Source organism: Paroedura picta, chromosome 11 (assembly GCF_049243985.1).
Source record: "Paroedura picta isolate Pp20150507F chromosome 11, Ppicta_v3.0, whole genome shotgun sequence".
Lineage (NCBI taxonomy): Eukaryota > Metazoa > Chordata > Lepidosauria > Squamata > Gekkonidae > Paroedura > Paroedura picta.
The window spans coordinates 36272107-36294178 of NC_135379.1; the positions used below are offsets into that span (position 1 = coordinate 36272107).

The window sequence follows — 22072 nt, forward strand, 5'->3', positions numbered from 1 at the left end:
TAAACCTTGTTGGTCTTAAAGGTGGCACTGGACTCCAACTTTGTTCTGTTTGAAAATACTAAGGGAAAATGCAAATATTTGATACTCTTCCAGTACAGAAGGCAATTAGCTATAAGCAAGGTTCAAAGATCTCGTTTTTATATTTACTGTAAGCCCCCAACACATCTGTAGACCTAAGGACTGGGCCTGGCAAACTGGTGTATTTATTCAGACTAAAATAGCCACTTGTCTGTGCTTTAGTGCCATTTCCTGTCACACCAGCATGACAGCACTAAGTGTTTAGTTGAAATAAGTGGTTCCATGTCCTTTGATAATACAACATGGTTCCAGCATTCTGTTCACTACAATTTCTGCTCCATCAGGGGTGGCACAAGGCATCTCAGTATTCCCAGAGATTTTCAAACTGTGGCACATGTGTTGTGTTATGCACTCAACTCATCTGGTCCATTTGGACTAGGTTCATGAGGGAATACAATTAGCCAGCCACTTTATTTACAAAGCCTCTCCTGCCACTCTATTTTGAGCCTCAGTTATTTTGATATCCCCCTCTATCTTTGATTTAGGCTTCTCTATAAGAGAAGACCTCAGTAACATGGTGGGCGTGCACAGCATTAGATTGTAAAACAGCACTCAAAATACTTATGTTGGTGGATATTATTCTCCATTCCATATTTATTTACGGTCATTTAGACCAAAATTTTGTATGCCCTACTATACAATAGCAGTTTGTAAAAGGGAGGGTCAAAGGTATTGAGGCTTTTGAACTCTGGTGCTGGAGAAGACTCTTGCGAGTCCCTTGGACTGCAAGGTGAAGAAACCGGTCAGTCCTAGAGGAGATCAGCCCTGACTGCTCCTTAGAAGGCCAGATGCTGAAGATGAAACTCAAATACTTTGGCCACCTCATGAGAAGGAAGGACTCCCTGGAGAAGAGCCTAATGCTGGGAGCGATCGAGGGCAAAAGAAGAAGGGGACGACAGAGAATGAGGTGGCTGGATGGAGTCACTGAAGCAGTAGGTGCAAACTTAAATGGACTCCGGGGAATGGTAGAGGACAGGAAGGCCTGGAGGATCATTGTCCATGGGGTCGCGATGGCTTCGCACTTAACAACAACAAAAAGGGAGGGTAATACATTAAAATGTTTAAAATGCATCAACAGTAAAACTTAAAACTTCTCCACCATAAAAGCCAACCTTTAGAAGCATTAACTGCCGTTGACTATTTTACAAGGATAAAATGAGCCATAAAAGCAATAAAACTAGTAAAGCTATTAAAATATAAAACAAAAGACAAGATTAAGAGACGTGCGATAATATCTAATAACCAAAAAACATAAGAAGTTCTGTGGACCTATTATAGCTATACATGAGTGACCCAATCTTTCCTAATTCTTAAAGCTAGCCACACACATTTTGCTACTTTGCTAGTTAGCAGATTATCTGTATCTGATAGCAATATTTGCAGGTGATGCTTTCTCAGGTCGTGAGGGCATTCTATAAGCATTGGTACTAATGCACCTGTGTGAATATGATTACACAGCTTGCACTCAAATAAGATGTGTTCTGTGTTTTCTACTTGACCCTCATTGCAGATACAGAGCCGATCCTTGAGAGGGAGTCTATCAAATTTCCCACTCAAGCAAACAGAGGGTAGGGTATTGTGATGAAGGAGGGTAAAGGATCTCCTGTGCTCAGGTTTTACCACTTTTCTTAGATATTGCATCTGGGTGTTCCTGTTTAGGAGATCTTTCCTAAAAAGTGGGTCCTGAATATTGTTGAGATTATGTTGCCTCTCTACTTCTATCACTCTTGTCTTAACAAGATCTATAGCCTTGTCATAACCCATAGACAAAAACAATTGATATGAGAGACCATAGAAGCACAACTTTTTGGTGAGTGCAATTTGCCAAGGTGCAACGAATGTGTCGATCACTATTAGACTTGCAAGACTTTGTTGTTGGAAAAGTAGTTTTAGCCAGAATGTAAAGGTAGCTATCCAAATCCTGAACTGAACGTTGACCATACCTGTCTCAATTCTAACTGCTACGTTTGAGATGTTGTTTGCTGTTGCCAGAGTTGCCCTCAGAAATTTAGACTGGACCTTTCCCTGGACTGCCCAATCTGCCCGTTATACTAATTGGGGCCCCATATGTTAGCTGAGCAAGAGCCTTAGCCTTGAAGATGTTAATTGCTGCTAGAATGTAGCGGCCTCCTTTCTGCCAGAAGAATTTTTTAATTGCACCTGCACTTTTCTGTGCATTTAAAGAGATGTTATTAATATGGTCAGATCTTGAATAGGTTGTCTGGTAAATAACGCCAAGATATTTGTATTGTTGGACTTGTTCTATTAGGACACCATTTAGTCTCCAGATATGAGATTTAGGTCTCTTATCACATACCATGATCTTGGACTTATCATGGTTAATTACCATGCTATTCAATTGAGAGTAGGAGTTTAGCGCTCTTAAGGTTCTTCTCAGTCCTAGAGGGGTTCTGGCAAATATGGCTAAGTCATCAGCGTATAATAAAAGTGAGATGTGTCTTTCCCCAACTTTTGGTGGGTGGAAATTTGGTTTCTTCAGAGAGTGGCCAATATCGTTTATGAAGAAATTGAAAAGGAGAGGGGCTAAGATACAGTCCTGCTTAACTCCCTTTCCAGAATTAATTATATTAGTTAGATGACCTTGGGGAGTACACTTAACTCTAATAGCTGTGTTTTTGTATAAGGTTTTAATTAAGAAAAGTAGACGTCTGTCAATGGATGTCCTTTCTAATTTGGCCCATAGCAAATTTCTAGAAATAGAATCAAATGCAGATTTAAAATCAATGAAGGCAATATAAAGGGAGGACACTGTTTTAGATGAATATTTAGCTATCAGGTGGTCAACTAACATACAGTGGCCTAGCATTGACCTTCCTTTTCTAAAGCCTCCTTGTTCCTCTATGAGCAGGTTTTCTTCCTCTAGCCAGTCTTGGAATTTCCAACTTAAATGCCTTGCATATAATTTGCTTACAGTACTCAATAAGCTTATAGGCTTGTAGTTCTGTGGGTTATTCCTGTCACCTTTTCTGTAGATTGGAACCACCACTGTGACCTCCCACCCTTTCGGAGGTCTGCCTGATCTGCCAATAACTGCGAAGAGCTTGGCTAGTACTTGGTATCCACCAATCAATGATTCTCTTTATTAAATCAGGGGGTACGAGATCGTAGCCAGGAGCGGATATTATTCTCAGTTAAAATAAAACACATCCTCATGATATAAAAAGACTTCCTGTTATGTTTGCATGTAGGACCAAAATAAGAAATCATACCCAGTAAAATGAAAACTCATGACCTGAATTTTCTTCTCTGGATTACCAACAACTCTCACAGAAATCACACTGGTTGTAACATGGGTTCTATAGGTATCCTTAAAAGTCAGGCTTGCGTTGGGAAGTCATAGCATGAAAAACACAAGGGCTTATTTGGTCTTGTGAAAATAAAGTCAAATTCCTTATCTGATGAGCCAAGGCAAGAGCAGGCACTTCCAATGTTGGACCCTTTGACTCCTTTCCACCAAGTCTTTGCCAGCAGAGAAAGACTTCCTTGAAAAGAGAAAACTATTCTTCACTAGATAAAGCCTTTCTTCACTATAAAGAGTAAGGTGAGAAGGAAAAGATGCACTTGAAAGGCTGCAGCTGCGAAGGGGAATGTGTAGCCTTTCCACCCCCATGCCTACAATTACTCTATAGTTTTTCTTTTTAGACAGATTAAAGTAGATTTTGCTCTGACCTGGATAACTGAGGCTAGACTGATGTTATCAGATCTCAGAAGCTGGTTGAGGGTAGGACAGTTACATCAGATTTTGGAAACTAAGTAGGGTCAGACCTGGTTAGTACTTTAATGGGAGATCATCAAGGAAATCTGGGGTTGCTATGCAGAGACAGGCAATAACAAATCACCTCCGAACAGGGGTGTCCTAAACTGACTGCAACTTGATAGTTTGGAGGGGGGGGGAGAAGAGTAGATTTTTATTTGAGCCAAATCTTAATACTCAGAGGCTTCGCACTGCCCATGTGGGGACACATTCCCATGTGGAAAAAGCCTAAAATCAGCTGAGGAATGCACACAGCTATTAAAATGCTGTGCCAAAGGCAATCTTCCAGAGGCTCCAAGGTTCCAAAATTATTCCTAGAGCACCCAGGATGAGTATGTGTAAGATGCTGGGTGTGCAGGATTTCTCTGCATGCATGTGACAGTCAACAAAGGACGTAGCAGGGCTTAAGTGTGGGCAAGGAAGAGGATAGATGTCACAGGAATACAGCAAAACTGAAACAGCAGAAAGCATAAATATGTAAACAGATTATTGACAGAGTAGATTGGCTCAAAAGGCTACTTCAGAACATGTACATAGTACATTAAACATACTAATAAATAATCACAGACCATTTCTATGCTTCTTGCTTTCTAGGAGGTCTAACCATGGAATCCTACATACCGTTACTCAGGTCCAAACCACTAAAATCTATATATTTAGAAGTAAACTCTGTATAGGAGGTCACTTTCTCTGACACCGAGCCTTCCCATCCCCTCAAATAACTGTCATGAATAGAAAGAAAAGAGTTATTACATTACAAGGGATGATCTATGTGAATTTTATTAAAGTGGCATTGAAATTACTTGACTTAATAATGTATGGGTTAAAATCTAGAGGCCCTTCCATAATCTGATGTTATATTTCAGACAATGATGAAACTCAGGCATCCGCAAGCATATCCCTCATGGGAATTGATTCATCACACTGTAATCAGTCTTTGGTTCTTATCTGAATACAGATTAAGATGCTGAAAAAGATTTACATGTTTTCACTGTTCAGAGAATGCGCAAGAAAAATAGATTTGAATGGTGATAGGGTTTAGTTCAGTACCAATTACCCATAAAGATGACCTGCAAAAGATGACTTACAAGCTGGATTGATGCCATTTCACTTTTTTCATAATGTAACAAGACCCCCTAGAAATTTTATAAACCTTTCTGTGTTAAGATTTGATCTTCCTAAATCAATTCATATACTCTCCATCAACAGCTTAAAGTTTCTTCCCCTTCAGTATCTCACAGAACTTATAGAAATATTATTTTTTTAAATGACAAAGCAGTTGTGGAATATACAGGACCAATAACAGAATTGCAGGGATGGTTGCAAACCCAGACAATTAATTTGAACTTTTGTAAATGTAACTCTGTTCTTGTTTTCAAAGCAAGTCAAACAAATCAGAATTTTAATTTCAAATGCCTCAGCCCTGTACTGGTTAAATGAAAGATTGGTACATGCCCTGCATGAAAATATTCTTGAGATAATATATTTATGAGATATTAATTTTTCTCACTATCTCAATCAAGTATATAAAATCTAGCGTTTCCCTTCTTTGGTGTCTCAAGATTCATAAATTCATAAACAAATATAAACATTGCTCTTCTACCTATCCTACTGGCCTACTTAATAGGGCTTATTTTCAGCTAGCATTCCTGGGACTGCACTGCAGGTTTTAAATTCCATGAATGCATTTGATTTTTTTTGGTTCCGTTTTCCAAACTGTTTTGTAAGCAGGTATCATCAATTATAAACAAACATTGTCTATAATTTAATCCAACAAAACAATTGTATATAGACCCTTGCCTTTTTGCCTTGGGTGCCCTTGAAATCTAAGGCTAGTCAGTTGGCAATCCAAGAAAGAGCCTTCTTGGTTCTGGCACCAAAACTTTGGACTGCAGGTCAATAATTTTCTGTTTTGTTAGGCATTCCCTCACTAATTCTTGCTAGTTCTCCTCCTTTAAGTATTTTTAATTTAAAAAAATTAAACATATATTTGTATTTTAAACATTTTGTAACATTTCAAATGTTTTAATGTTTGCCACCTTGGGGAACCTGAATGGGGTTGGCGGTGGCATAGAAATGTTTAAAATAAATATGAATCCAACATTTCCACAACACCTGTCAAGAACAGCTCAACAGCTGTCACAAACTGTAACTAGTAAGTTTCCACCCTCCTTGAGTCAGTAAGTGCTGGCATAAAGCTGAGTTGGGAATCTTTTTTTTTGCTTTGTCTATGAAAACTCCTATTTATATTGTTTTTAAAATGATTATAAAGATGACCAGACTTTGATACTGTACTGCAATAAAACATTGTGAATTAATTGTAATGCCATAGTATGAGTCTAGAGGGAGTCACCCCAAGGATCAGACATGACCTGGTGCTTGCACAGGGGATACCTTTACCTTTAGTATGAGTCAGAAGGACTGTTTATATAAGATTTCTTAAACTCTCCAGAAGCATTGGAAGAAGAGAATGGGTAGTGGAGTTTATAGATAGGAATAATGATTTATGATACAAGTGTAATTTGAATATATAGAATCGTTCAAAACTCTTAGAAACCATCTTTAACTCTCCACTACTTTTTTTTTTAATCTGACATGTGTACACACAGTTCCTAATCTGATATTGGAATAAAATAGACTTCATTATAATTTTAAAATAAAAATATGAAAATATATTACTAATTGCTTTTGATAATACAGGACACTATATAATTTAGCACAAACTAATATTTATTGTATAGGGTTACTAGGCTCTACAATGACTACCAGAACTAATTCCCATGGGAGTCTAAAGAAACCCTTTTATGATTCCCTTGTCATGCTGGTGAAATATGCAAGAAATATGAATACAGAAATAGAAATACAGAATACTGAAGTTAACCTTTGTCTTTTTTTGCTAAATCAATATAAAGTAGGCAATGTGTTGTAGATCAGTGTTCCCCAACCTTTTTATCACCGGGGACTGGTCAACGCTTGACAATTTTACTGAGGCCCGGGGGGGTAGTCTTTTGCCGAGGGATGGTGCCACCGCCTGAGCCCCTGCTCCACTTGCTTTCCCGCCTACGCCCCTGACTTCACACCGCCCGCTGGGGGGCACTGCCAGCAGCAGCTGCACAGTGCCACGCTTAGGGGGATCCCCAGCCATGGTGGCCGCTGGAGAACACCAAAGGTGATTTGGGGACCACTGTTGTAGATAATAGTTTTGATCATGTCGGAATCATTTAGCTTTCCAGAAAAGTTTTCTTCAATAACTTTTTAAATGGTTGGACTCCAAGCTATTTTTCATGAAACTCAGAAATACATATGGAAAGGGGGTGGGACTGAAACACCACAGAACTAACTCCTTTATTGTAGGAAAAGACATGGATTATCAACTGGAACAAGCTAGTAGGAAATTATACATACTTTTAATACCTCTTTGGAGTAAGTTTTCACCCCCCAAATGAATAGAAATTTTTAGTTTTGACATCACTGTGATTGACCTAATCATTACACCAAGTTTCATGGTGTCTATCAAGATCTCTTTCAGTTCAGTAGACATCACAGTCATGTATTGTGAGGCGCTTAGGTCTCTCTTTGTTCTAGTCAACCAATCCCTGGCCACAGAAGTGGCTGCTCATTTAAATAGCCATCCTTATATAAGAGTACAGCTTGACTAAGGCCATAAGCATTTGCAGGCTGGCAGGCAACCAAGCAGTTGGCAATCTGGTTATAGGAAACAATGGCTGCTACTAAGAAATACCTTCGCAAGAGAAAGCGACCCCGGGCACAGACCAGGAGAAAGTATGCAGGGCGAAAGAGAACTGTGAAATCTATGAAAAACAGAAAAAGGCAGAAGCGGCCTGCTAGAATTGGTGCCAAGATGGCAACAAGGCTGAGGACTGGCAGAATGCGAATGAGAATGACCAGAGATGCTTGGGGCATGCTGCACTCCTTTGTCGATGGCATCTACAAAAAAGTATCTGGCGAAGCTGAGCGCCTCAGGAGAAAAGGCGGGCGCCCCTCCATAATCTCCTCAGATGTGCAAAGTGCCTTGAGACAAGTCATGCCAAGGAAATATACCAGGCGAGTTACCTACAACAAGTCTCGCTAGGAAGATATGCTTTCCCTTCTCTACGGCTGGTATAAGAACAGAGGGGGAAAGAAAATACATCAGCCTGAGGAAAACTTCAATCTTCTGCCTGCCTGAACAACAAACATGGCCTTCAAATTGCCAAGGAATCCTGTCAGCAAACTTTTTTAAAAAAGAAAAAAGACCAATCAACCTCATTACCAACTATGAATTCTTCAATCAGCAATCTGGGAGAGACCAAATCCATCACTATGACAACACCGCCATCATAATAAACCTCAACCTTCTATTGAGGCACCTGAGATATTTTCTGCTATGCACAGAGGTGAAATCCCAGAGACTTCCCATCTTTGTGACTTGGACCACCAGAGAGAATACAGTTTGACCATACTTAGAAATGAAAGGATTATGTGAGGTGTTCACTAAAGGGAACTGTATTACCTTTCCCTTACAATAAAACAGGATTAGCAGGATTGTTTTGTTGCATGTCTCTTCTTTATGATGGAAACCGTTAAGGGTATGTGTGCTTGAAAACAATTTTTAAAGCATGGGCGATGGAGGCACCAACTGCTCATGAATCCCTCTTTTAGATGAAGCAACCAGAAAGGTACACATCCCTAGCATAGAATGTGCCTTTTTCTCTGCTATGATATACGTAACATTAACAGTAACTAAGCCACCAAGACTCCAATATCTCTTGTCTCATTATTTATTACCAGTTCAAACATCTTAATTTACAAACATCTTCAAAAAGTTGATAAAACAGTTTACATGTTTGACGAGATGCCATTTGACCCCTGACCACATATCAGGCTACATACCTTTGAAGAGAGTTATAGTTCTTTTTCCTCTATCTGGAAAGCAGAAGGTGTGGAGACTTCTGAAATAGATAATTAATCTCTATTGCTATCTATAGTTTCATAGTTAACACTGTCTTGGAAGAAGTGTAAAAACACATTCACACCTTAGAAAATGGGTGATTAACTAATCAAATGACAATATGAATGGTAGACAAACACAGAAATGACTGCAAGCTGGAGCTATTTATGAACAGCCACAGTTTATGCATGATAAAAGTTATTCTTTGTCATTTATAAACTGCACTTTTAATCATGTCAAGAAGTTTCTAAAACTTCCTCTGTTTTATTCTGGGTCCAGTCATTACTAAGCACACAAACATATACTGCCTCCTTTGTCTGGTTGCCTTCATTCAAGAAATCAATCTGCTTTAGTCAACCACCGGTACAACCCTAAGTAGACCAACAGAACTATCCACTTGAGCCCAAGTAGAGAACAGTTCTTTTCAACCTTTTGACTGTGGAGAAGCCCCTGACTTATTGTTCAGGCTTCAAGGAGCTGTCAAGGGCAATGTCAGCTGTTCATGCCCCCCTGTTAGTGACATGTCAGCGAAAATCGCATCATCACCCACATGAACAAAGAGGGGGCATAGACAGGAGGCAGTTTAAGGTAGGAGTAGGTGTGCAGGTTCTGCCCCTCCTAGGGGCAGAAACCAAAAGAGAACTTATACTTGAGAGGGGGAGCAATGGAAGCAGCCAGTTCCCTAGCTTGTAGCCAAGCACATTAAGGTAGGAGGAGACAAGGCTGCAAACACTTGGAATCCCTGATTCAGAAGGGTCTTTCTAGATCCACTGAAATCAATGTACTTGGAAGGACATAATTTAGGAGCCTGCAACCTTTTTGAGTCTGGAATTCTAACACATAAAATGGCTACTACAGCTTACCTCCAGTCACACCCTGAACATTCTTGTGTGGCAGGAACAGCTGTTACTTTTGCAAAACTTAAAAAAAAAAAACAACCAGCTGGCCAATCAATTGTCAATTGCCAGGAAGCCCCATTTGGCCCACCCAATTAAAAAAAAATTGGTGAGCATCATGGCACCCAAAGGTACTACTTTGGGGACCCCAATGCCACTCCATTTTGGACTGCTCTAAACCCAAAAAACTGCAGCTGGTATACTACTTAGAAAAGAAACAAATACATATCCTTCTCTTTCAGCAGGAGATAGCTGGGTTGCCAGCTCCATGTTGGGAATTAACTGAATATGTTGACTATGGAGAGTGGGTTTGGGGAGAGAATTCCAAAAACTGGATACAATGCCACTGTATCCACAGTAGCCATTTTCTCTGTGACCTGGAGAACAACCTTATTAACTATCTCCAGACACCACCTAGAGGTTGGCAACCTCTAAGCAAGGGTCTTGACTGGTACACAGCCTTGTTTGTGTGAATACATCCTATTCCCATCGCTCCTCTCAGGATGTGCCTGACTCTGACCACCACAGAAATCAGGGTTAGGGGCACGGCGGACAGCCTCCCGCCTGCGCCTCTTAAAGGACGCCAGAACAGAGCACAAGTACCGAAAAACGTGCTTTGAACATATCCTAAAGCGTGCCTGAGTGTGCTTGTGTGAACGCACAGCTGAGCGTGCCTGGACACTCAAAGGGACGAGTGGAAATCAGTGGCAGCCAGGGCTTCTTAACCGAGACTGCTCACCTTTCCGTTAAAGGTGGCGCTAAAGGTGATCTTTCTTCCCAGCACGGAAAACACCGCCGCACGAGACTTTTCGAACAGCCTACACTCTCTCGTCAACATTCCCTTTTTTAAAATCCTTCAGGTTTCACGACTACGCATGCGCTCCATAAGCCTTCTTCACTTCCAACCCGAATTCTCATCTCAGAGCCGGTTGAGTTTTTGAGCGCATGCGTCGTGGCAGCCGGAGCGTTTCGCCTCTTGACGCGTCGGGTCACGCGCCGGAGGGCTGGCAAATTAGCGCGTGCGCAAAGCGATTCGAGCCTGCTCACATTGCCGCCGCGTTAGGTGGGCTACTAAGAAAGTTCCTGATGGAGGCTGGTGCAGGTAGGAGAGGTGGTCGCTTCGCCTTCCGTTTACATGCCTGAGTAAGGTGGAGGCTGGGTTTTCTAGTGGTAGAAGCTCCCCACTGGATCGCCTTCCTCTTCCTTTTGGATTGCCACCTTCATTTCTGCCCTGGCTTCCTCTAGGCTGCTCCAGCCTCTTGGGAGCACAAGGAAATGACCAGTGAAGGGACTGTTAAAGCAAAGTTTGGGCTGGGGGTGGCCAAACTGTGGCTCTCCAGATGTCTGTGGACTACAGTTCCCATGAGCCTCTGCGTGACAGGGGTTCATGGGAACTGTAGTCCATGTACATCTGGAGAGCCACAGTTTGGCCACCCCTAAAAGTTTTCCAGGTTCCATGTGAAGTTCTGGTTCTGCTTGCCAGCATAATTAGGGGATCCTAAGTTATAAAATAAAGTGGCAAGGATCCAGGTGAATAATTCTAGCCTGATCTAAAGGGTTTGGATTGGTCACTAGGTTCAGAATCTGTGCCTGATAATCAGGTTGATGGTGTCCGTTCCGTCCCCCCAACCGCATACTCTTGCAGTGTTCAAAAGAATGGGGATGGTGAGAGGAAGGTTACCCTTTTAAACCTGTCATGAGGTTTAAAAGTTGTAATGACATTTCCTGAGGATGACACTTAGTAATCAGTTGTCTTTATTCCCTTTGTTGCTTTTCCAGCTGTACAAAATGAATAACTCTGATTTCTTCATTATCCCATTTTGAACTTTGGCAATGACAGCCCCTTCCCTCCAGTGTGCTGTCATTGTTGTTAGAATTATCTGGTATAAAGATAGCTTGGCAGGCTAGTAGGTCCCCATAAGACCAAGTAACATGAAGTGTCTTCTCGCCCAGAAGGGGTTCAGATACAGGAATTTTGATTTTAAAAATCTGGTGGCTTTAACTTTGTCTGGTACCAGTCAGGCAGAGATCATGGTAGTGATATGGTGTTTACTCCAAAAGAAAATGACCCTGCAGACAGTTATACACAAAACCTCTTACTGGACATAACTGTTAATTTGTATGTGAATGTAAAATTACCTTTCCTTCTTTTCCATTGGCTTACATGGAGGAAGCCTAGTCTTGTATTGAATTTGAGTAAATAAAATAACACTAATGTGTGCATATAATATATCAGTATGTGGACTTAATGTAAGGGTCTGTATATGGCAGGCTTTCTCCATTTTTTTACTATTGAGAAATCCCTGAAATATTCTTCAGGCTTTGAGAAACCCCAGAAGTGGCACGATCGTGCAGAATATGGTTGGGAAGCATAACTGTGTACATGCTCACTCAGGGCCCCTCCCCATCCCACCCTATCCCACCCTATCCCCCCCCTCAAGGCCCACTCTGCTCCACTTTCATGGTAATGGGAAAACACCTCTGATTCTGAGAGGGAAGAAGGTTGACTCCAGCTTGTTCCTCTGGCTTCCCAATCCTCTCCTCTGTGGCCTGGGGAAACCCTGGAGCTTCCTTGACGTGCCATTTTGCCCCTTTATATACAGACCATGTTTAATGTGCAAACCCAACAGCCTGTTTTATCTGCCTGCCCACCCCCACATGGCTTCACTGGTCGAGGCAGGCCACAGCAGTTAGAGGTGGCCCATTTAATTGGCCGCTTGATGAAGTGGTGGCGCAGTACTTTATCTAGTCAGTTGGTGGTGGCCTGCAGGGAGCCTGGATTGCTCTTGCTATAATGGGGTCTTTGGAAGGGCATTTGTAGCTGCTGTTGTCTTGTGCCCAGAAGATGTCAGCAATTGAGTTGGTAACCTTCGTACTATTTGCTTAGGCACAGACTGCCATGTTACAGTGACAAAGGATTACCCTTCTTATATATGCTTTAAAAATGATTTAAAACCCTGTTCGGTTTTTTAAAAGAAAATTTTTAAGGTGATATTTTTGAACTGTCCAAAAACTCCTTTTCTGTGTAATGTGATAAATATTTTTTGTGCAACTTATTAGCTTGCATTAAACCAGAAAAGGTTGGTTTAATAAAAGATATTCCCAATAACTTGTTTGGTTTCGGACAGATAACAAATCTCTAAAATGTATGTTATCCATTAAGTACCATTTGTTAGAAATTCTCTCTTAAGCATTTGTGACTAGGTGACAATAATCTTTAACAAATATAAAACCATAATACAAATATGTCTTAAAATGTCCTTTCATGTCTTCAAAATAAAATCAGCATCCAGTAGCTCCTTTAAGACCAACAAAGATTTATTCAAGGTGTGAGCTTTCGAGTGCAAGCACTCTTTGTCAGACTAAGAACCGACCATTATAACAGTAGGAATATATAAGCAAAAGTTAATCCTGGTACATTATTAAACTGTGTTACAGCATCCAAACACAGCCACATGATAACTCCCTGCTGTTTCAGACCAACACAGCTACTCATTTGAATCATGTCTTCAAAAGTTAATGGTTATGCTTCTGTGTACACTTTTGTCTCTTATTGTATTGCTCAACTTGAATTGGTCTGTTAAAATACATGATAATTACTTGTACTAGGTATTAGATCTTGTGAGTATGACATAATGGTATCATGGATTTGCCTTCTGGAAACAATAAATGATCATGGTGATCTGCTAACAAGCGTAAAGGGAGAATATTTCAGGTACCCTTTAGTTATTGGTCATCATTCTTGACCATTGATTCTCTGAGAATTCTGTACCTCTGCAATCCCTGTATATAATCACTTTGAGATGTAATATATACCACACTGGCTAACTTTTTCTATGTTATAGCTTTTTTCTATTAAAAAAAATCACGAGAACTTCCTGTCTCCTTAGATGGCACATCCTGTTAATCAAGTCATACTGAAGACTATCTTAGTTATAGCGCAGAATTTAAATTAAAATAACTCAAATACTGTCCCCAGTTAAAGCAGAATTTGAATATATGAATACCAACCCTTAGATATGCTTAATACTAACCAAGGTTTAAAACTGGTTTCAAGAGCAAGCTCTGGTTAGCATTAACATAAGCTAAAACTGGTATGTCTAGTAATATTTAATAATAGGATTAAGATGGACAGGAGAGGAAAGAGTGTGCAATCCCATTTCCTGTTTCCGACCCAAATGTGACTTTCTAGCTGCTGCCCCCCAGAGGGTCCCATTCTGACTATTCTCATCTGGTTTCTCGAAACATGTGTTCTGTTCATCACTTAACTCACTTGTTTGTCTGAAAAGCCCCCCTCAGTTGCAATAGCGTTATACAGAGGGGTGCAAACCTTCTATCATGTTTTCATCTTCACTATCAAAACACTTTTTATTTTTGAGGAACCGTACATGCCAGGTTCTGTCAAGGCACATTCTCACCTGTGGTTGGTGATGTGCTAATAAGTGTATGACTGGTCTGTGGTTGTCAGATATCCGACTCCTGGGACTGTTCTTCCTAGCAGCAATACATGCTGAAATGGTGCTTGGTTTTGGCAATGTTAAACTCCTTAAGTGACTGCTGTTGCCACGTTGTCTTTACTGTCATGTGTCACACTGAATGTTTGAAGTCACACTGAATGTGGTGGTGTATATGTGCATCTTTCAGAGTGAAATCCAGGTTTAAGAAACTCAGGGATGGGCATGTAGTGTAGTTAACCAGCCAAATTTTCCATAATTTGTTAATCTTTGTTCAATTACTACTGTAACCCTTATAGAGTCATTCTGTCATCCTATCTACATTTACCTAGAAATAAGTCTCATTTAAGTTAGTGGGACTTCTTTTGTGTAAACATGTTTGAGATGAGGCTTTCTTCTTTTCCCAGTTTTACCTAATGGATCTGTTACCCTCTTGGACACCATTATACTCATACGTTTACCATATCTCATTCCCTCCCCTCTTTCCATACTTCTTGGATGTACTTAATGGTTTCAAGACATTAGATCTCCATCATTATCAAAGTGTGTGTTAGGATGGATGAAGAGATCTTTTCTGCCATAGCAGGGTTATGGAATGACTTAATCACTCCAGTGCACATATGAAATAGAGGAGTTTTCCTGAATTACCGGTCCTATCTTCTACACAGATCAATGTTAGGTGCATGTAAATCTGTCTCTTTTATGAAAACTAGTCATCATAAATTTATTTACTTGTTTTTCAAATTTCTATGGGGCCCTTCCCCAATGGCCAAGTTAGTAGAAATTAGTACCATGTTCTTATTTACAAACCCATCATAGGCCTGAATAAATACGTTGTATGTTTTGGTTCTCGGGCCATGAAAACTTTTAACTGCTATGGTTGAAGGCAGCATGTCTCTTATTTCTTATCCCCATTTATTTACATTTTACATTTACATTTTCTACCATAAGTCACTACAGTGGTTCACTGCATGGAAACAGCAATCTCACTACGCCAACTAGCACAGGTGAATTGTTATGACAGCAGTCCTCAACACACTATGAAGTAAGTGCTGTTAAGCTTGGTGAGACTTACTGCTAAATATATAAAAAAAAACAGGATTGCACTGTGTGATGTTTGGGTCTTAATGAACTATAAGGATGATGGGTTCAGGTCCTACACTGGGCAAGCATTTCCATTTCACCCTGTGATTAATTGTTAACATAAACCAAAGAAATGTTTTTAATAGGGATGCCAATCCCCAGCTGGGACCTGGGGATCCTTTGGCATTATATATCTCCAGACTAAAGAAGTCAGTTCCCCTGGAGATAGTGGCTGCTTTGAAGAGTGGACTCCATAGCAATATACTCCACTGAGTTCCCTCCCTGCCCCAAATCCTACTCTCTCCTGGCTCCACCCCCAAAGCATCCAGGTATTTCCCAACCCAAATTTGACACCTCTAAAGTTTCTAGCAGCAGTACATTCTATTTTGTATATAGTAAAGTACGGTGGAATGTGGAAGTGATTTAGATTCTTATATAACACAGGACAGTCAAGAAATGTCTCTGCAGTCCAGAGTTTTCCTATGTTTTACCTTATGAGCTGGCCATAGTTTTTCAAGGGACTGTTTCATTGGCCATCTGTTGGCTAAGTGCTGCAGTGGCTATTGATAATCCTAATCAAATGAAACAGTTCAAGGAGGGGAGCAGTGTATCAGAATACAGAAATGTTGCTCTTCCTCTGGCTGTATCATGCTTTGTACATATGGTATTGCATTGCTCAATATGTGTGTGTTATATCTGTGTTTTGTATTGTATGTTTCTGTTTTGCCAAATAGAACAGAACGGCTGCAAAACCCGATCCCCGACTTACAAGTCTATAAGCACTGTGATTTTTTTTTTTTAGCAAACATGGTTGACAGTATTCTCATAATCCAGTACTGCTATATTACAAGAACACATGAGCCCCAAAGCAAAATGTAAGGTAACAGATTCAGCCAGTGAAAAAGGTGAAAATTGACTTCAAGGTGATGATAGAATAGTGAGAAGTTAAAGCTTTGAATCCCCCCCCTCCCGCCCTGTGTTGTCGTCTCTGTGCTCTCTCTTCATTTGAATTGATATGAATGCAAGGTAGGAAAATCTCAAAACTCGAAACTTTTGCAAACTATGGAAAGAGACAATTTGCTGAACTCATTGTCAGAAAGGAGTGGTACTTAACACAGAGCCATGAAGCAAAGTAAACACCTTACGGCCTGATTATATGCATGTTTAACTAAGAAGGGAGTAAAGTCCACCAGAAATTCAGTGAGACTATAAATACTGTATGTGAGGATGGAGAAGCAAGCAGGTAGTAGGGCTGTTATCCTTTCAGGAATTGTAGCATAGAACAGTCAAGTACAGAAGGGTGGAAGTTATTTGAATTAATATTTCCTCATCCCCAGGAAAAGTGCTTGGGCTCAGACAAACTACAAAGGTCCGATAGGTAGGTTAGGCATTTGTTGACCTTAAAAGAACTTACTGCAGACAGTTGGGTGGTGGGCCTTTCATAAGTCAGAAACAACTTGACAAAACCTAACAACAACATAGCTTACTACCCATTGTTCTTCTTTCCTCCATTATCTTCTCAAAATAACCCTGATGTAGATTAGGCTGATAGGAGATGACTGGCCCAAATTTATCCAGTAAAGTTTCAAGACAAATGGGGATGAGAACCTGGGTCTTTCCCTAGGTGTGGTCCAGCTCCAACCATTACACCATACTGGCCCTCTTTTACATTGAGTTGGATCCAAGAGTCCCCTGCAGCTTAGTGAGTAGTCTTTGATGAAAGAAAGGAGTCCCTTGGTCCAAGTCGTAATTTAAAAATTAAAAGAGTGTCAGCTTTGGCTCTGCCTGTGGGGAATTTAAATTGTAGTTGGACATCAAGATAAATTGAACAGCTGTTTATAAAGTATCAGAGTGACAAGTGGACACAAATTATAAACAATGTTCCTGTGAAGTTAGGCATCCTTGCAAATATACTTGTGGGCTTCGTACATCACTTAATACAAAAGCCACTCATCTGCTACTTAAAGATATTGTTTTTCTCTTGCAGAGGAACCAAAACTCAGACATGTCGAGAAGGATGTTTTGATCCCCCAAATCATGAGAGATAAGGCCAAAGAGCTATGTTCAGAAAAAGTGGAAGGTAAGAGTGAAATTCATCAAAATAACCTTTGTTTGTTTCCTGCTAGACGGTGTACTGTGGTTCCTTCAAGAGGCATTAGCTTTTTTTATACATCCCTAAAGTGATGTGCTGACCAAGCAATTATAGAGTGATATTTGAAGTCCCTACCAAATGCAATGAATCAGCAGGAATTGTGTTTTAAACATGAAATAATCAGATACAGAAAAGGAAACAGAGAGGCAAATCTTTATTGTCCATAGCTTGAAAAATAGGGCCCAGAAGATTATTTTCCGTCTCCCCCATCCACTCTTCCCTGTTGCATCCTAAATTGGGGATATAAAGGCTGGAAATCCATTTTCCTTCAGAGGTTATTGTTTCAGTGTTTCCTGCAAACCCCCCCCCTTACTATTAAATATTTTATCCTTTACAATCAGTGAAATGCTTCTTAAAGCTCAAAATGTATTGTATGCAAAGTCCTGAAAACATGTGCATCATTTTTAATTTGTTTTGTACCTTTCATGCTAGTAAGATTAAAAAACCAAAAACCAAAAAAAATTGCAAAAAAATCCTGCAACTAATCCCACGCACACACATTGTGGGCAGAGCTTAAATCATTTTGACTATTTCATATGTTATCCTGCAAGAAACTCAGATTTGCCACTGATCATGCTGGCTGGTGCTTCCTGTCAGATCTAGGATTTCTAGATTTGACTTATAAGGATGCCCAACAATTGAGGAAACAAAACCGTTTAATCAAATGGCATAAGACTTTCACCTCTGTGCTTTCAATTAAACTGCCAATGGGAGACGGTTCCCTTAAGGTGGGTAACAATATTGCAACAAGGTGCAAGAACACAAAAAGTTTGTTTTTTAATCTTATCATGATAGGTAAAAAAACAAATTATAAATGATGCTCATGTTTTCAGACACTTTGTTACATCCAATGTGCAATGCAACCTTGAAAATGGTATGTTATTTCTTTGCTACATGTGGTAGGGACGAAATACCAGGCTGTGCAATTCTTTATTTGCATGCTTAAACAATCCTCCAGGGACAGGTAGAGAAATTTCCAGTGGCATGTGGGAGTTTAGCTCTGCTTGCATACTGCATTCTGTAATCTCCAGTTGGCAAGGAGTGGTCTATGTGCACAGGAAGTCACCAAGTAGACTGATAAACACTGTATGGGTAGTAATTATTAGTAAATATCTTGGTCCTGAAATTCTTTAGAATTAAGTCTTCATAACTGTTGGGTAAATTTTGTTTATGTGCATTATGAAACCCTAGTATAGGTTGAAGCATCTGTAAGCCAAAATAAGTGACAGTTAAATTTGACTTATAATGGTGCCTCACAATTGAGGGGACAAAAATGTTGAATCACATGGCATTAGACTCTCACCTCTGTGCATTCAGCTGAACTGCCAACGTGAGGAGCAACTCCCCATATGTTTTGGAATTACAGGGGAAAGAGGTGTGATGTTGTGAAAATTGTAAAATAACCTCAGTCTTGTGAACAGGAGGGAAAGAGAGAAGCTGAAAGCATTTGCTCAGGGGAAGTAGGTCAGATAGCTGGGGTTACTTCCTGTAATGCCATGTGCTATAGCTGTTGCACTGGGTATATAGATCAGCATAAAAAGACAACTTGGGTGCTTTGAGATTCTGTCATTGTCTACAATATCATTTGTAAGTGTCTAAGACCTAAGGAGCTTAGAAGAGTGCTTGACTGCAGCATTAGCTGCTAAATAATACAAAGAGCTAAGATTTTGATGGTGTCTTAATATAAGAAGAAAAAAGTTTTAAAAACCCCCTCCCTTGATAATGATTTTCTTGCTTAATTTTTGCAGAAGAAAGGCTGCTAACACATCTTAAATAAATGTATCCTGTGTACTGTAAAGCAGGGGTAGTCAACCTGTGGTCTTCCAGTTATCCATGAACTACAATTCCCATGAGCCCCTGCCAGGGTTTGCTGGCAAGGGCTCATGGGAATTGTAGTCCATGGACATCTAGAGCAGTGGTCCCTCACCCCCGGTCCGGGGACCGGCACCGGTCCGGGGATCAGTCAGTACTGGGCCGCAGCTCCTCCTCGTCCTCCTCCCTGCCTGCTGCCTCAGGAGCTGTCCTGCCACTCTGCCGCCAGCTCACTTGGTGCTCTACCGCAGCCACTATGGCTAGGGCTCCCCTTTGGCATGGCACTGCCAGCTGCTACTGGCTGAGCCCCCCAGGGGAAGCAGGAAGTCAGGGTCGCCAGTGGCTTGGAGACCACTGATCTAGAGGACCACAGGTTGACTATCCCTGCTGTAAAGTAAAAGAGCAATTGCATACTCATTGAAATCAAGGTGGTTTTAGCAGTAATTAGATTTACTGTTATCATAGAGAGAATACAGAAAGATCCAGACGAATCCCATTTATACTTACTGATGAAGTCCTCCAAAGCCATTAAAATATATTTACTTTTAACTTAATAGAATATTCAGTGTTGGAAATCAGCAGGTTTTTTGGGGGGGATCTAGCCAGATGTGTACTTTTTCTGCATTTCCTGACATTAAAAAACAAAAGCAAAACAGATGTGTGCGAGTCTGAATTGTGTTGAAATCACAACAAAAAGAGTGGGGTTAAACCTTCCTCTGCAATATTTTCCTAACTTGAGGTGGTCACAGGGAGCCAATATTTGTCCCATTAGGGAAATCTGTGGCTTGAACCTCCTTCCCCTTACATCTCAATTGCAACCTGAAATGGACTCAAGTGTGGCTAATAATTTTTAAGAACACTGGAAGCTGCAGAAACATACATGTCTGGGTGGAGCTGCTGTAGTTCATTTTATGAATTATCTCAGTGAGCTGCAGCTGTTATGAAAGGATAATAACATCTATAGATTATTAGGATATATGAAAATATCATTAGCCTAATTTAATTCTCAGGTTTGCAATGAAGCTAAGACAGTGCTCTGAACTTTGTTATGTTATATGGTATTGTTATGGGTCCTTCTTGAGACTGTTGCTAACTAGTGACAATTCTCTCTACACAATTTATTTTAACCAGATTTGGTCTGCTTTCCCCTTTCTGTGTCTTGTCTTTTTTTCCCCCTGTCCCACCCTTCTTTTTGTCTTTTTCCTCTTTCTGTTTGGAGATAAGTGAGCCTGAGTACGGTGAATTGTTTGGATTTTGTAAGGCACAGGGCTGTTGGGAGGATGCTGTTTAAGTGAATGGCTTGCTTTAAATCTTGTTGAAATGCAAGATTTATTTAATGTAAGATTTATTTAATTCGGAACATTAACTCGGACCCACGTTGGCATACAGTGTAATCACCAAGTTGCAAATGCATAAATTAACAAAATTAAAACATAAAAATACGATTACCAAATTAAAAGTATTCAGACTTAACGCGATGGCTCAGTGGTAGAGCATCTGCTTGGCATGCAGACAATCCACAGTTCATTCCCTGGCATCTCCAATAAAAGGGATCAGGTAGTTAGTAGATGTGAAAGACCTCCGCTAGGATTCTGGACAGCCACTGCCAGTCTGAGTAGACAATCCTCCACTCCTCCACATACAGCCAGCTGGGTGACCTTGGACTGGTCAAAGTTCTTTTAGGAGTGTTCTCATGGAGCTGTTCTGTTAGAGCTCTCTCAGACCCAACTACCTTAGAAGGTGTCTGCTATGGAGAGAGGAAGGGAAAAGTGTATGTAAGCTGCTCTGGGGCTCCTTCAGGTAGTCAAAAGCTGGGTATACAAACCTGGTTCTCTCTCCTTCTCAATACTGACCTCGATAGATGATGGTCTGATTCAGTATAAGGTGGCTTCACACATTTCTGCCATCAGCAGACTTACAGCTAGAGTTGCTGGAGAAATTCGGCTTCCACCAAAAGCTGTCTGTTTCCTGCATCTATCAAGGAAGGACACTGTCGCCACCTGCTCTGGCAGTCTGTTCCAAAGGACTCATTCCACCACCGAAAAGGTCTGCGGTATCACTGTAGGCAACATAAGACCTCTGTTGCCCCATCTACAAAAAAAACAAAAAAACAAAAAAAAATTGGAATAATTCCAGACCAGCAAAAATGTTATGAGATCTAAAAACCTGTGCATATAGAGAAAGGTTAGAAGAAGGGGTCTGATTTGATTGAAACACAAGAAATATTGAGAAGATTCAGCGAAGCAAACAAATACACAAATAAATAAACCTTCAGAAATGAACAGAAGACAAAATGCCTGTTTAAAATTGCCATGAAATGTAGCAAAATCAACTTCGTGCTCTTCCATATGTGTAATTTTGCCGTTTATACACATGGGTATCCTATTACAGATTGTATGCAGATTTCTGTGATAATCTCAGTTTCATACGACAGGTCCTCGATGTGTGTGTTTCTATGTTACACACTCACAAACACAGATTTTTGCCCCCTTGTAGGAAAAGTTGCATTCTTATTTCCAACTGCACTAAAAAATTTTAAGAAAGCTATGGAATATTGAATACAGCTGTTCATATAATTGTGATACATTGTAAATTCTACAGTGTTCAGGTTTACACTTCCACATGTGTTGTGATCATGTTATCTAGGTGTGAATAAAATGCAAACAAGGAGAATTCCCTTTCCATATATTTTTATTAATCTGATTGCTCTGCTGCAAACAGAATTTTCATTTATCTGAACTTCAGGTCAAGTGTTGTATTGGGTTATAAACTACACATATAATATTAATGCTGCTTATAAATTTTTTCTTACATTTAGACTCTATATTCAGATATGTGTACATTTGAACATTCTGATTTTAGAAAATGACT

General features: G+C 40.3%; 1 protein-coding gene and 1 long non-coding RNA gene across 3 annotated transcripts in view; one reads left to right on the forward strand and one right to left on the reverse strand.

Annotated features, from left to right (window-relative positions):
- The window catches only part of LOC143820268 (uncharacterized), a 41598-nt gene extending 31036 nt beyond the window's left edge, over window positions 1-10562 (reverse strand). Inside the window, exons 1-2 of the long non-coding RNA XR_013225294.1 lie at window positions 10440-10562; window positions 8747-8805 (exon numbers count right to left, since the gene is read on the reverse strand). This is a non-coding gene — a long non-coding RNA (uncharacterized LOC143820268). The remainder of the gene's footprint in view (window positions 1-8746; window positions 8806-10439) is intronic.
- A 111-nt stretch (window positions 10563-10673) lies between these two features.
- The window catches only part of CMC1 (C-X9-C motif containing 1), a 37105-nt gene continuing 25706 nt past the window's right edge, over window positions 10674-22072 (forward strand). The window contains exons 1-3 of one of the 2 annotated variants that reach the window (XM_077303467.1): window positions 10764-10802; window positions 15106-15199; window positions 17225-17317. In XM_077303467.1, the coding sequence (XP_077159582.1) occupies window positions 17275-17317 (43 nt within the window). In that variant the 5' untranslated portion in view covers window positions 10764-10802; window positions 15106-15199; window positions 17225-17274. Of the gene's footprint in view, window positions 10803-15105; window positions 15200-17224; window positions 17318-22072 lie in introns of both variants that reach the window. The other variant, XM_077303466.1, reaches the window with a different exon arrangement.